At 44.5% G+C, this 15,462-nt stretch overlaps 1 protein-coding gene across 1 annotated transcript in view; it reads left to right on the forward strand.

Moving 5' to 3' along the window:
• Positions 1-15,462, forward strand: part of LOC133049472 (phosphatidylinositol 3,4,5-trisphosphate 3-phosphatase TPTE2-like) — a 34,182-nt gene that overhangs the window by 14,771 nt on the left and 3,949 nt on the right. Inside the window, exons 8-9 of the mRNA XM_061133492.1 lie at positions 904-965; positions 2,729-2,809. Of these exons, the coding sequence (XP_060989475.1) occupies positions 904-965; positions 2,729-2,809 (143 nt within the window). The remainder of the gene's footprint in view (positions 1-903; positions 966-2,728; positions 2,810-15,462) is intronic.

Below are 15,462 nucleotides of genomic sequence, written 5' to 3' on the forward strand. Positions count from 1 at the left end.
TAGACGCACGGACCTAGAGAAGAAATGTGTGGATACAACGTGGGTAAGGGTGGGTAGAATTGGGAAGAATTGGGAGATTGGGATTGACATATACATGCTGTTGATGCTATGTGTAAAATAGACAACTGATGGGCACATACTGTCTGGCACGAGCAACTCTCCTTAATGCTCTGTGATGACCTAAATGCAAGGGAAATCCGAAGTGGGGGGATAAATGTGTATGTTTAGCCGATTTACTCTGCTGGGCAGTAGAAGCTAATGCTACACTGTAAAGCAGCTATATGCCAATAAAAATTAATTAATAATAAAATAAGATGCTACAGGAAGGGCATAGAAAGAAGGAGGGGGAGAAGGATGAAGGAAGAAAAGAAACAAGTAAAACAATTAATAGTTATGGAATCTGGGGCACAGGTGTATGCGGGCTCATTACACTGTTCTTCCTATTTTAATGTATGCTTTACAACACAATAACTCTAACTGAAATAGAAGGAATGGGTATTGCAAATGCTAGGTGGTGGTTTGGGTTCTGTCCATCTTTTATCTTTTGTAGCTTCTTTTATTTACATTAGTAGAGAAACAGGGTGTATAATTAGCTCTTAATCGGTGAGCATCACTTTAGCTTTAGAGTCCTAGAGCAGAGCCTGTTACTGCAGTCCCCAGGGGTCGTGATTCAAGAACAACATACACGTGCACATGTGTGCACACAGTTAACATAGAACTCTAGGCAGACCCTCAGAACAAGCAGTGTACCAGCTTTTGCTCTCTCTGAATTGAAATATTTTGAACCTGTACTTTTGGTGTGAAAGAATATCAATCCACAATGAGCTCTTTAAATACTTTGGAGAGTAGTTTTATATCAAGTGCCCTCAGGAACAATGGTTCATGGACTAACTTCTTTTCTAGGAAGAACTGGAACTATGGTCTGCGCCTACCTTCTTGCCAGTGAGATATTTGCCACCGCGGAGGTATGAAAGATGCTCCTATAAACTCTGTCTTAGGCTGACTGAGTTTGCTAGCTTTGAAAGCTCACGGGTAGGATGTTAAGTCATGGTGTGAGTGTGTTGTTCAGTCGCTAAGTTGTATCTGACTCTTTGCAACCCCATGAACTGCATCACGCCAGTCTTCACTGTCCCTCACTATCTCCCGGAGTTTGCTGAAACTCATGTCCATTGAGTCATTGTACTTCATGGAAGTGTTATTGGAGAGGTGGTTTTAGAACACGTGGCTTGGATACTTTCTTGTTTAATTGGCACTGGTTGGTAACTGACCTCAGTCTCTCTTCCTCTGGGCTGGGATGAGGGTAAAGTTGCTGAAACGCTCGCCATGGGCACAAAATCTAAGAGAATTCCTAAAATCTCAGTAATTAAGGTCAATAATCTTCTAATGCAATATTTTGTAAAAAATCAAAATTAATGCACCCACATTCATCATGAGTACAATGTCAATATTTTGATTAAAGACAGGACCCAGTAGAAGAAGGGTTAATGTGAAGTGAGTAAGGTTGAGTTATGCGAGTACAAAAAACCTCAGCAATCCAGAAACTTGACTTGCCACCCCCAGACCCAGCTCTGCTCTGATAGAATCCCACCAACTCCTGGCTTTCTGCTTTCCTCACGAGAATAAGAAGATGGGTTAGGGAAATTTTCTAAAGGACCTTGAACATCCTTGGAAGTGCTCAGTAGGTAAAAGCCATCATTTTCCAACCCAGAACAAAAGCTCCCCTGGACATTACTGTCTTTGCACAATCAATAAGCGGTGGGGTCTGTGCCCTCTGGGAATTTCTGAGAAGACAGGATGGGCTGCTGCTGTGTCTTAAAGCAGGGTTCTCATCCTGCTTTTTTCTGCAGTGATCTTACACAGAAGGGCATGCTCCCAGAATCTCTGGGCCTCTTTTGGTCTGCTGCCCAGATAAGAGAAGCTGAGGGTTATGTGCTGGGTCCAGGGCCCTGATTCCATCCTCCTCTTTGCTTCTAATCTGAGACGCACAGGTTAGGACAATGGATGCTCTAGGACAGTGTTTTTCACACTTGGATCAGAGTTTATCAGTGAGTTGTGAAATCACCTCATTGGGTTGTAACTTGCAACCAAATCTACCTATAAGATGGGATAGATTAGAAAAGGTGAGTATTGTTTTGTTTCAGTTGTGTGTTCATGAGAGAGAGAGTGTGTGTATCTCCCAGGCTTATGGATGTGTATTGTAGGTTTAAAAGTGAAAAGTCTGAGGACTTTCCTAATGGTCCAGTGGTTAAGATGCCACACTTCCAACACAGAGGGCACAGCTTCAATCCCTGGTCAGGGAACTAAGATCCCACATGGTGTGCAGCCAAAAAAAGAAAAAGAAAAAATTTGAAAGCCATTGGTCTGAAGCCCTGGATAGAGCCTGAGGCTAGTGCTCAGGCCGGTGCTGTCTTTGACTGACCAGTTACATACGTCTCCGTGGCAGGTCACTTGATTTTCTTTTGGTCCTAATCTTCTCATTGTAAAATAGTAAGATAGGAAGAAGGACCAGATTATCTCTGAAGTTTTCCAGCTCTAAAATTCCCTGTCTTCATGAATCTTTGAATGAAAGTAGGCCTTGATATGTCTTTCTTAGTTCTGTTGTTTTAGGTAGCCTCTGCTCAGAGATCGCTGACCTTAGGAAATCACATGTCCTTAGAAACTTTCTAATGCCTTCTACAGGAAAGGAAAGTGTAGATGACCCATGACTGGACTGTCCCTTCTTTTATAGGACAGCCTGTATTATTTTGGAGAACGGCGAACAGATAAATCCACAAGCAGTAAATTTCAGGGAATAGAGACGCCTTCTCAGGTAAGTGTTCTTCCTTTAAAAGGGGTCACTCTGGGTAATTAGGTTGAGACTGGCACCTATCTCCCTGGTTTTCTTTCCTTTTTTTAAAAATAATTTTTGGCTGTGCTCGTCGTTGCTGCATGCAGGCTTTCTCTAGCTGCATTGCATGGGCTTCTTATTGTGATGGCTTCTTTTATTGCAAAGCACAGGCTCTAGGCCCTTGGGCTTCAGATTCCCTGTATGTGTGTGGCGGTAATTCTCAGACACCATCCCCTCCTCGCCCTGCTTTGTGGGTCATTCCATGTACTACCTACATTTCATCCATCCCTGACTTAAGAGTTTGACTGGCCCTTTCCAATGGAGAGCATGGTGGTTAATTTTACTAACATTTCCCAATGAGTGGGGAAGAGCCTGTGAACTTTTCAGTCCAGCTGATTCCATACTAGAACTCTCCGACTTCTAGAAGAAAAGTTCAAGAGGAGCCCTTGTGAGCGACTTGCCATAGGAGAAGGACTAGGCTAAGAGAATCCACAGGGCTTTGCTGCAAAAATGGGATTGGGGAAATGGACAGTGGGGAACTGCTTGCTGACTGGGACTGGAGAAGAATGTGTATGTGCTGCTGGCCTAGGAGGGTCTCCCCGAGTTTTTACATCTTCCCTTCTCTTATCTGAAGAGCTGCTCCTTCTCCCTGCAAAGCACAAACCTTCCTTTAACTCAGCCACCATAAAGCTCCTACCCTCTACTGGTCTCTTACATTTGTGGTTAACTGCATCTTGCTGTGATGCTGTTGTAGCTCTTTTGTTGGTTCTGGTTAGTGGCTCTTGGTCCCAGCTGCCTCTCAGAACACCGGGCCCATTTCTTGTCCTGCCCTGTTGCTTTTAGTTCAGTATTTTTCCCCCTAAGGTCGATAAACAGCCAGGAGACAACAATGCCTTATCTAAAGGCCCCCAGTCAATGTTTCCGTCATCCATTACTTTCCTTAAAAAATTGGGGATACTGACCTTAGAATTTTCACCTCCATTGAAATTGAGACCTCTGTTGTTTTGCAGAATAGATTCGTTGAATATTTTGCAATAGTGAAAAATATCTACAATTTGACTCTTCCTCCAATAAAAAAACTCAGGATCAAAAAAATCGTGATTTATTCAATTCATGGTAAGTGCTGTATGTATAATTGGAGAAATGGGCAGGAGGGCCAGGGTTCTTACTCGTTGGGAGGGTTTTCTCACAGTTATTTACACAAACAGTCCCAGCTGTTAGTGTAACAGATAGCTGTTAGTGGAGCATCACGTACAAGTTCCTCCCCCTGAATTGCCCATTAGCCCTGTACTGCTGTGGCCACATTGTCAGTTGCTGAGTCGTGTCCAACTCTTTTGTGGCCCTATGGGCTGTAGCCTGCCAGGCTCCTCTGTCCATGGGATTTCCCAGGCAAGAATACTGGAGTGGGTTGCCATTTCCTTCTCCAGGGCATTTTCCCAACCCAGGAATCAAACTCATGTCTTCTGCATTGGCAGAAGGGTTTTTCACCCTTGAGCCACCTGGGAAGCCCTATGGCCACATTACTACCACTCAGATGTCCTCTCCTTTCCTTTCTCAGTTTGAGGGGCTCCATCCACCCCCTTCCCTTTCTCCTATTCTCATTGCGGCTCTGGGTTCAGCCCAGGGTGTCCTTTTCAGAGTAGGACCTCTGAGATTAAATGGAGTACAGGCCCGTGAGGCTGGAGACCGCTTCTTTCTCACACCTCATCTCTGGCTCAGGGTTTGTCTTGGCAGAGACATCCCTGGATCGTTCTCTCCTTCTCCATTCAGAGATCCTCCTTTTTTTTCCTCATCACCTGGTTTTCTTTGATTTTCTGCTCACCATCAAAAGTTCCTCCCTTTATCCACCCTCCTCTCCTATAGCCCTCTCTCCCCAGAAACTCCATCAGGATGTCTTAAATACCTGAACAGCAGATGCATTTTACTGTCACGATTCTTTTTTTTTACAAATCACTCCTAAGAACTACTTTGGGTGAGGCCCCCAGCTTGTGTTTCTCTGGAGCCCGTGAGTGGTAAGCAGAGGAGAGGAATGTACATGAATGGAGGGCTGATAGCAGTGTTGGAAAGTTTCCTGGGGGGACAGCACTTGGGTCTTCCTTCCCCGAACCTACAGGAACACAGAAAAGGGCTGGGACATACCTGGTCTCTGGGGGCCTGTCTCTCTGCACCCTAGCTTTTACCAGTTCTCACTGGGAGTAAAACTCCTTATACATTCCAAAAGAGCTGACCGTACCTGCTTCAAGAATGTAAGGAGAAACACAGGGACCTGCCATCGCCCTGGGAGACAGGGAAATTGGTCGGCTCATCCATCTCTGGGACTTGAAGGAGCGGGAGAGGAATAGAGGTCAAGCCCCATGTTCTATTTCTCTCTTAACCTGCCTGGCTTCCCTGCACAGCTCAATCTCAGGGAGGCAGGAGATGAGGACCCCTCAGTGGAAGGGATGGGGCTCCCCCACTGCCAGAGGTGTGACAGGAGGGGATGTTTCTGGCTCTGATCCCCGAAAGCATCACCAGCTTGAGGAGCACCCGGTGGTGCTAGACTCTCCTGGGTGGTGTGGGGCCAGGGTGCTAGTCCCCACTCAGACAGTCCAGTGTTCTTAGTCCTCTGAGGAGTCGCGCAAAATACTCTCTGTTGCTGTTCAGTCTCTATGTCATGTCCAGTTCTTTGCGACCCCATGGACTGCAGCACGTTGGGCTCCCCTGTCCTTCACCATCTCCCAGAGGTCACTCAGATTCATGCCTATTGAGTTGACGATGCTATCCAACCATCTCATCCTCTGCCACCCTCTTCTCCTTTTACCTGCAATTTCCCCCACTATCAGGGCTTCCTTGGTCGCTCAGATGGTAAAGTATCTGCCTGCAGTGACAGGAGACGCAGGTTCGATACCTGGGTTGGGAAGATCCTCTGGAAGAGGAAATGGCAACCCACTCCAGTACTCTTGCCTGGAGAAGCCCATGGACAGAGGAGCCTGGTGGGCTACAGTCCATGGGGTCGCAAAGAGTCGGACACGACCGAGCAACTGACGCTTCACTAAAATACTCTCTAGACATTTTTTTAATGCTTCATCCAATTCTTCAGAAATAGGAGACTCCTTCAAAATATATGTAAAACTTGCGCAGTTAAAAAAAATTACAATTATTTAAATATAAAAAGCCTTTTTTCAGATTATTTCTATATTTCACCTCCTAGTGGTGGTGAGGAGTTGTGAGGGCCAACCACAAGCAGATCACGTGGGTTTCTGGCTTCTGGAAACAAACTTCAACCCAGCAGCATGGGTTCTGTGGGCAATTCTGGTCTAGATTTGCAAACAAGCATTACACATGCGGACCCTGGAAACCCAGCCTGTTCCAGCACAAGCCTGCCTGTGTATATAAAGGAGTAACTGTTTGTGAGGAGGCTCTGTAGGCTACAGAGTTCTCTACAGGTCCATTCTGACCGTCTCATGTGTGTGTGATGAATGAGGGACAGGGTTGGTTGGAGTGGAGCCTCACTTGGAATGCCAGCTACCCTCAGACTTCCCTGGGGTGAAGCCAGGCTCGCGGGTGGGAGGGGACAGGGGTGGGTCACTCCTCATTGTTCTCTGCAGAAAGAGCCAGACTGCTCTCCTCTGCAGTGTGAGAGGCAACACAGGGGGCTGATGGAGCAATTGCTTTCTCTTGGAATTTTAAACTCAGCCGTAAAACCAAGTTGGCGGCATGAGAGTCTGGTTTGTACCTGTATGTCTCGTCTCCCTCAGGGCCCTCTTGGTTCATGATGAGAATCCAGGAAGACCTCATTTTGTTGTGTTTTCCTTTATCGCATTTCACAGATGTTGCTTTTTTTTTTTTTTAAACAAATTAAAGGTTTGTGACAGTTCTGCGTTGTCAGATGATGGTTACCATTTTTTTTTTTTAGCAATTTGGCAATCAAGTCTTTTTTTAATGAATGTATGTAGTGTTTTTTTAGGCATAGATAGACTACAGTACAGTGTACATATATATTTTTATATGCACTGGAAAACCGAAAAAAAAAAAAAATTCACGTGACTTGCTTTATTGCAATATTCACTTTGTTGTAATGGTCTGGAAACAAACCCACAGTATCCCTGAGGTATGCCTGTAACAGTATCTATACACACCTCTGTGAATATGAAGCTACTCCAAACAGGCAAATAGGCATTTAGTCTGATGGAGTTTTGATGGATTGCTCAAACATGAACCATGAGAAGAGGAGTCATTTCTCAAAATGCTAAGCTTGAAAATGGCTTTAATAAGTTCTAGCATTTTGGAGGTTGTCTCAGTCTGATATCCTAAGACTGTGGACGGCTCTTAATATTTTGAGTTTTACTTAACCTCTGTGGAGATACTGTTAAAACTGTCAAGTGTAGATCTGGAACTAATGCAAATTTATAAGCACTGCAGGGCAAAAACTGGTGGAGAGACTTATGGGTTTAGTTTCCTCATCTCAGGGCTTCCCAGGTGGCTCAGTGGTAAAGAATCCACATGCAATGCAGGAGACCTGGGTTCGATCCCTGGGTTGGGAAGATTCCCTGGAGAAGGGAAAGGCTACCCACTCCAGTATTCTGGCCTAGAGAATTCCATGGACTGTATGGTCCATGGGGTCGCAAAAAGTCGGACACGACTGAGCGACTTTCACTTCACTTCTCAGGCTAACATAAAGTAGTGGATTTTAAAAGTCTACTTTGAGACCCCTCATAGAGGCTTCCAGACAGAAGCTTGTGCCCTTTGCAGCTGTTCTTGTGGTGTGGGACTTGGCTGGCAGTGCTGACTTAAGAAGGCATGCCTGGCATGCTAAAATTCTTGCTGCACCCACGTAAATAAGCAGGCCAAACCCAGGGACACCAGCCTCCGTTTGGAATAAGAATTCTCTCCTTTGAGGGAGATCAAGATGGTGGAGTAGGAGGGTGCTGAGTTTGCCTGCCCCCCAGCCCCCCCCAGGAACACGTGAAAAATACAACTCCTTGTGGAGTGATCCGGGGTAGGTAAACTCTTCTACAGCCAAGTCTGTAAAGAAAACAATTCTGGAGTCTGGCAGGAAGGAAGGAGGAGCAATCTGATTGAGACATGCACCCTTGGTGGGAGACCCAGAAGAAGAGGGGGCTGGTGTCATGGGCTTCGGGGTTCTCCCAGAGAAGTGAGGGATTTGAGCTGCACCCCAGCTCTGTGGTCTGACACCAGAAATATGGGTCCCCTTGGCTGGTTGGGGTGTTGTTTTTTTTTAAAATATTTAATTTTTATTAGTGGTTTTATTGATTTGCAATTTACCATTCTATGCAAAATTCAGTATTAACTTAGTTATCTTTAGTCATTACCTGGGGATCAGTTTTTATTTTTTATTTTTTTTTCAGTTTTTTAAGAAAAACTATTAAATCCTATTAAAGCAATGCTAATGATATTCTGTCAGCTTCAAATTGACTGACTCACCACATCATTACACAGTCATCCTACATCTGCAGTCTGTTTGTGGAATGGTATAGCTTGAAAATAAATCACTGTGGACTCTGGAATTGAAAATGTTAGTAGAAAGGTAACTCACATACCAGAACACAAATGGTGCTGGAATGCGTAGATGCATCTGATTCTACATTAGCTAAGTGTCAGTCACACTTTTGTATCCTCTTAGCAGGTCTGAACGGAGAAGGCAATGGCACCCCACTCCAGTACTCTTGCCTGGACAATCCCATGGACGGAGGAGCCTGGTAGGCTGCAGTCCATAGGGTCGCTAGGAGTCGGACACGAAGGAGCGACTTCACTTTCACTTTTCACTTTCATGCATTGGAGAAGGAAATGGCAACCCACTCCAGTGTTCTTGCCTGGAGAATCCCAGTGACGGTGGAGCCTGGTGGGCTGCTGTCTATGGGGTCGCACAGAGTCCGACACAACTGAAGCGACTTAGCAGCAGCAGCAGCAGCAGGTCTGAAAGCCGGTGGGGCTGAGGGGAGGCTGTGAAACACCGAGACCCCCGTTCTTAAAGAGCAAAGTGGTGGCTAATATGCCATCCCAACCGAGGCAGCAGCCTGAAAACTGACCGGGGGAGAAGGCAACCTTGGCCGGTACTCTGTTGCTGCCCACATTTAGGAGGAGCAAAGCTACTCCAGGACAGTGACTGACATTGCTGGTGAGAGAGAAGCCAGCCCAGAAGTGAGGCACCAACCTCTCTAGCCCAACCCAGCCTTTCACCAGGGAAAAAAGGTGAAACCAGCACAGAATTGTGGCCCCAAGCCCTTGGGGCACTAGTGGTAAAGAACTAGCAGTAAAGAACTCCTCCAATGTAGGAGGCATATGAGACCTGGCTTCGATCCCTGAGTTGGGAAGATCCCCTGGAGAAGGGAAGCAACCCACTCCAGTATTCTGGCCTGGAGAATCCCATGGATAGAGGAGCCTGGCCGACTACAGTCCATGGAGTCACAAGGAGTCAGACATCACTGAAGCGATTTAGTATGAATGCACACAAGCCCTTGAGCCCCTGATGTGTCCCGAACCAAGGCGAAGACTGCCATCTCACTCATTCACACACACACAGGGTTGCGCCTGGCTCTGGCTGTAGCCCCTCCATCTCCAGCCCCACCTCCCACCAAGGTGGTGACAGCCAGAGCATCTCAGGGGGAGATGGGACCCATGCTCGCTTCAGGTCCACCTGTCCCACCAAAGCCACTGGGCACACCTAGACTGGGTAGGGATGCTTCCACACAAGGACATGCCTTCAAGACCAGGATAGGTAACGGATTCACCTGATTTCATAGAGACAGAGCAAGTTAAACACAATGAGGAGGTAGAGGAGTATCAAATGAAAGAACAAGGGAACAAAATCCTGTAAAAACTCTAAAGAATAATCTTCCTTTGAGATCATGATCAAAACAGAGAGAGAGTGGGGAGACTGTCAGGAAAAAGTGACAGACGGTATCTTCTCCAGGGTTGTATTTTCCCCAGGGCTTTTAAGCTATTTTAAGCTATTTTACAACTCTAAGTACATCATGAGAAACGCTGGGCTGGAGGAAGCACAAGCTGGAATCAAGATTGCCAGGAGAAATATCAATAACCTCAGATATGCAAATTGCACACCACCCTTGTGGCAGAAAGTGAAGAAGAACTAAAGAGCCTCTTGATGAAAGTGAAAGAGGAGACTGGAAAAGTTGGCTTAAATCTCAACATTCAGAAAACTAAGATCATGGCATCTGGTCCCATCACTTCCTGGCAAATAGATGGGGAAACAGTGGAAACAGTGGCTGACTTTATTTTTCTGGGCTCCAAAATCACTGCAGATGGTGATTACAACCATGAAATTAAAAGATGCTTACTCCTTGGAAGGAAAGTTATGACCAACCTAGACAACATATTGAAAAGCAGAGACATTACTTTGTCAACAAAGGTCTGTCTAGTCAAGGCTATGGTTTTTCCAGTGGTCATGTATGGATGTGAGAGTTGGACTATAAAGAAAGCTGAGTGCCAAAGAATTGATGCTTTTGAACTGTGGTGTTGGAGAAGACTCTTGAGAGTCCCTTGGACTGCAAGGAGATCCAACCAGTCCATCATAAAGGAGATCAGTCCTGGGTGTTCATTGGAAGGACTGATGTTGAAGCTGAAACTCTAATACTTTGGCCACCTGATGCGAAGAGCTGACTCATTGGAAAAGACCCTGATGCTGGGAAAGATGGAGGGCAGAAGGAGAAGGGGGATGACAGAGGATGAGACGGTTGGATGGCATCACTGACTCAATGGACATGGGTTTGGGTGGACTCCGGGAGTTGGTGATGGACAGGGAGGCCTGGCGTGCTGTGGTTCACGGGGTCTCAGAGTTGGACATGACTGAGCAACTGAACTGAACTGAACTGAAGTCATAGAAAACTGATGATAATGCAAATTATTTGGGGCATAGAAATGCAAATTAGATGTATCTAGTAGAACGCAATTGCTTGTTGACCTGTTTTGTATCTATTTGTAAATTAATTTCATCATTCCTTATCTGCCCACGAATGCAGTACTTTGAACCAGCTACAACATTTGACTTTTTTTTTTAATAAGTTAAATAAGATTTTTGACGTGTTAAAAAAGTGCAAGTACAGGACAGTGCTATGGTATGCAACAATTTCTGTACAACTATATATATATATATATATATATATATATTTATGTTTGTGTGTATGATGCTTAGTTGCTCAGTCATGTCCAACTCATTGTGATACTCTGGACTGTAGCCCACCAGGCTCCTCTAAGGGATTTTTCAGGCAAGAATCCTTGAGTGGGTTGTCCTTTTCCTCCTCTCGGGGATCTTCCCAACACAGGGATCAAATCCACATCTCCTGCATTGGATTCTTTAACGCGTTGAGCCATCAGGGAAGCCCTGTTTGTATGTATATACACATATAAAACATATAAAACTTGGAGAAAATATATTTGATTATACATACATAAAAATAGAAACTAAAAAAAAAAAGAAACTAAATAATAGGGGTTATCTATTGGGGCTGGAAAAATAAACAGGTGGGGGATAGGTGAAATGGAGACTTTTCATCTTCTTTATATTTTATTTTTAAATCATGTGATATACTTACAGTATTTTAAAACTTTTTAATGTGTGGGAATTCAAGCTCATAAAACAATGCCCTTGTCGCTTGATAAATATCTTAACGTTTAGCTCTGCATTTCCTGAATTCTAATTAATATTAGTCGAAACAAGTTCTGCAACTGGATATGACAGAGAGAATTGAGGCAAAGCCATGACTCCTAATGACAAATGAATAATTCAGTGTTAGTGAGAACAAAATTAAATGAACATAAAACAATATGAGAAAATAATCAAAAATGATAAATGACTTTGTTAGAATATTTGTTTTAGTTCTATACCTTTGGTTCTGTGCATATTTAAGTGAAATATGCAGGGTTGAAACAAAAGCAAGAAAAATTAATTGGAGGCTTGAGAAACAAACTCTGAGGAAATACTAAAATAAGTGGGTCAATTAAATTGGAAAAAAAATAGTGGGGCAAAAAACCATTTGTCTGTAAATATATACTGAACACAGCAGGAATGTTTGGATATAGCTATCCTGTGTTTTGCATAAACTGGAGTTAAATTAAGGCAAGAGGAATTTTAGTTTATTATTAAGAAACATCATGATTGGAAGTCTGAAGAAAGCTACACATCAATAAGAAAGGTTTCAAGTCCCCTTCCCTAATTTTTTTTTTTTTTTTTTTGCTAGATAGGTGAGCAGTAAGATTCTAAGTCTTAGAAGTTGAACTGTGTCCTTTTTGTTTTTCGGGTTTTTTTCCCTTTAGCCTTTTAAGCTCTGCCTTAGGGGACAGAATTGCATTGAAGCTTTGTCTTTCAGAGACAAAATCCAGGCAAGATCCAAATGATTCAATATTAATGCATTGTTAGCTGGGTTCATTTTTTTCTCTTTCTAATCCATATTGTTGATTTTTAGACATTCTCATCTTTGCTCTAACCGGTCTAAATTTTTAATTTCATTCAGGTGTTGGAAAAGGCAATGGACATGATCTAAAAGTACAAATAATAATGCAACGAAAGACTGTCTTTTTCTGTTCTACTTCCAAAAACTGTAGGGTAAGAGAAAGCACGTGAACTGAAAAGTCTGGTGTTTGTTTTAAATCTCAAATCAGCACAATGACCTCCCCAAACCATTTATCACCACAGGGAAAGGCCATGTTGCTTTCTGGCTACCATTCTACTTGCTGTCCTTGGGTCTGGATGTGAGTCAAGAGTTAAACTGATTGTTCAAAATTGTTTTCAGGGTGTTTTCCAGAATATACTTTTGGTTCAGAGTGGTGCTTTGCCCTTCACTTTTCCACAGATGCTAAGCATGTTCTCAGAAACCTATCAGAGTTTTAAATTCATGCCTCTTGTCACTTTTAGCCATGTCCTGTTCTTCTTGGTAGTTGTATTATATGGCACTGATTCTGAAATTTCAACGCCCATGAAAATCACCTGCTTCCATATCTTGGCAATTGTCAATAAGGCTGCTATGAACATTGGGGTGCATGTATCTTTTTTAATTAATGGTTTTTCCCCAGGTATATACCAAGAAGTGGATTGCTGTATCATAGTTTTATATTTTTGGTTTTTTGAGAACCTTCCATACTGTTTGCACAGTGGCTGCATCAATTTACTTTTCCACCAACAGTGTTTGAAGTTTCACTTTTCTCCACGTCCTCACCAACATTTGTTATTTGTCTTCTTTTTTTTAAAATTTTTTTTGTTATTTGTCTTCTTGATGATAGACATTCTGATGGGTTTGAGATGATAGCTCATTGTGGTTTTAGTTTGCATTTATCTGGTGGTTAACAATGTTGAGCATCTTTTCATGTGCCTGTTGGCCATCTAGATGTCTGCTGGAAAAATGTCTATTCAGGTCTTCTGTTCACTTTTTAATTAGGTTGCTTGTTTTGTTTTTGTTTAATGTTGCAGGAACTGTTTATATATTTTGGATATTAACCCTTTATCAGTCAAATCCTTTGCAAATATTTTCTCCATTTTGGCTGTCTCCATATTGTCGATAGTGTGCTTTGCTGTGCAAGGGCATGTATGTTTAATTAGGTCCCATTCATTTCTTTTTGCTTGTTTCCTTTCATTTAAGAGGCAGATCCAAGGAATCCAAAGAATTATTGCCCCAATTTACATCAAAGAGTGTTCAGCCTGTGTTTTCCTCTAGGAGTTTTATAGTATCAGGTCTTACATTTAGATTTTAATCCATTTTGAGTTTATTTTTGTACAGGGTGTTAGAAAATGTTCTTTTACACATAGCTGCTCTACTGTCTTTGTTTTAAAGTCTATTTTGTCTGATGTAAGTATTGCTACTTTCAGTGATTATATTTAGCTCTGATCGGCTCTTTTTGATATCTCTCTGTTGAAGTTCTTCCTGTGTTCATTCTTCTTCCAAGTCTGAGTTTCTTTATGGGCAATCAGGTTGATTGCTCATGTCCATTTTGTTGGTTCTTTTTCTGAGGTCTTGTCTTTTTCTCTCATTTGGGACATATTCCCATCTCCTCATTTTCCCTGACTCTGGGTTTGTTTCTCTGTATTAGTTGGATCACCGACATCTGGTTTTGAAGAAGTGGCCTTAGGTAGAAGGTTTCCTAGGGGACCCAGAAGAGCAATCCCGGCTCGTCACCGGAGGCAGGGATGTTTTTCGTGTGGGCTGCATGTGCCCACCTGTTGCGTGGCACCACTGTTGCTGCAGACACACGCGCGGATGGCGCTGGTCCCCACGACAGCTGCCTCTGAGGCCTGCCCACGCCTGCTGCAGGCTCACTGGTGGGCAGGGCGGGCTTCAGTGCGGCTGGCTTGGCGCCCTGCCACAACAGTTGCAGATGTAGTTGTGATGAGCTTGGTCCCCTAGGGTGGGAGATGCTTTGGAGGACTGCCAGCTGGGGTGAGCACGTGGGGCGGGGCAGGTCTGCAAGAGAACACCGGGGCGGGGCGCGTGCTGCTAGCCAGGTAGATGGCAGATGATTGAAATGGCACCCGCCATGCTGGGCCAGCTAGGCGGAGGGGGAATATTTTACTCGATGCCTGCCAGCACTTTGTTCTCCAGAGGAAGCTTCTGCCCCTGTGGCACTCACCCTGAAGTTTATACATGTACTCACATATGGCCAGGGCACCTTTTGAAGTACAGCCTCTGCAATGGGGCTCTTAGTGAGGGAGTTTGTGCACGGGCCCTTTAACACATTATCGACTGGGGGATTTCTGCAGATAACTAAAGCCTATGGCAGGTGACCTGTCATGTAAGTGAATACTGAAACGTCTCTGATCAATAACATCTAGGTAGCAGAAGATGTATTAATACGTCTCTGGTCAGAAGAGCAGGAGTTTCGTTTCCCACTGCCCTCCTGCTCTCCTGGATATAAGTCCTGCTGGTTTTTGGAACCTGATGTTCTGGGGGCTCGTCTTCCCCAGAGCTGGGGTGCCTGATGAAAGGGGCTTGAACCCCTCCTCTCCACCGGGAGAACTTCCGCGTTGGTGAGCCCCCTCCCGCGTATGGGTAGTAATCACGCCGGGCGTACGGGTCTGCTAAGACCACCCATCTCTGCCCTCCTGTCTCAGTGTGGTTTTCTCTTCATATCCGCAGTCATAGCAGAGCTGTCCTGCTATCTTCATGTCATTCGCAGAGTCGTCCCATAGATAGTTGCAGTTTTGCTGTGTCCGTGGGGGCCGGTGAGCTGGGCACCCTCCTACTCCACCATCATGATCCTGCCTCGGTGCCCCTCTTCACCGACACACATCCTCCCGTGCCCAGCTCGGTGTCTGCCTCCTCAGGGAAGCGCTCTCATCCTTCACCTCCATTAACCTCCCTGCAGCCCACAGCGGCACCCTCAGTCTTTATCATCCAGCTTGACACGTGATTACCTGCCATTCTGCTATTGTTCCTTGCCGGCTTAACTCCCTGACGCATCATCAGAGTCTGCACCTCCTCTCGTACTTTTTTTCACAGGACCGAGCACAGACCTTTCCCACTGTGGGTTCCATCCTCACCCAAGGGTGTATCAGGAACAAAGAAATAGTATCGCATCAAAGTCGTTCATTCCAGAAACTTGGCCTATCCTTGGTTGTTCCATCCAGCTGTCTGCTACAGACAAGGCCAATAATCCCATCAGCAAATACATTTTTTATAAAATGTGAT

Source organism: Dama dama, chromosome 30 (genome assembly GCF_033118175.1).
Source record: "Dama dama isolate Ldn47 chromosome 30, ASM3311817v1, whole genome shotgun sequence".
Lineage (NCBI taxonomy): Eukaryota > Metazoa > Chordata > Mammalia > Artiodactyla > Cervidae > Dama > Dama dama.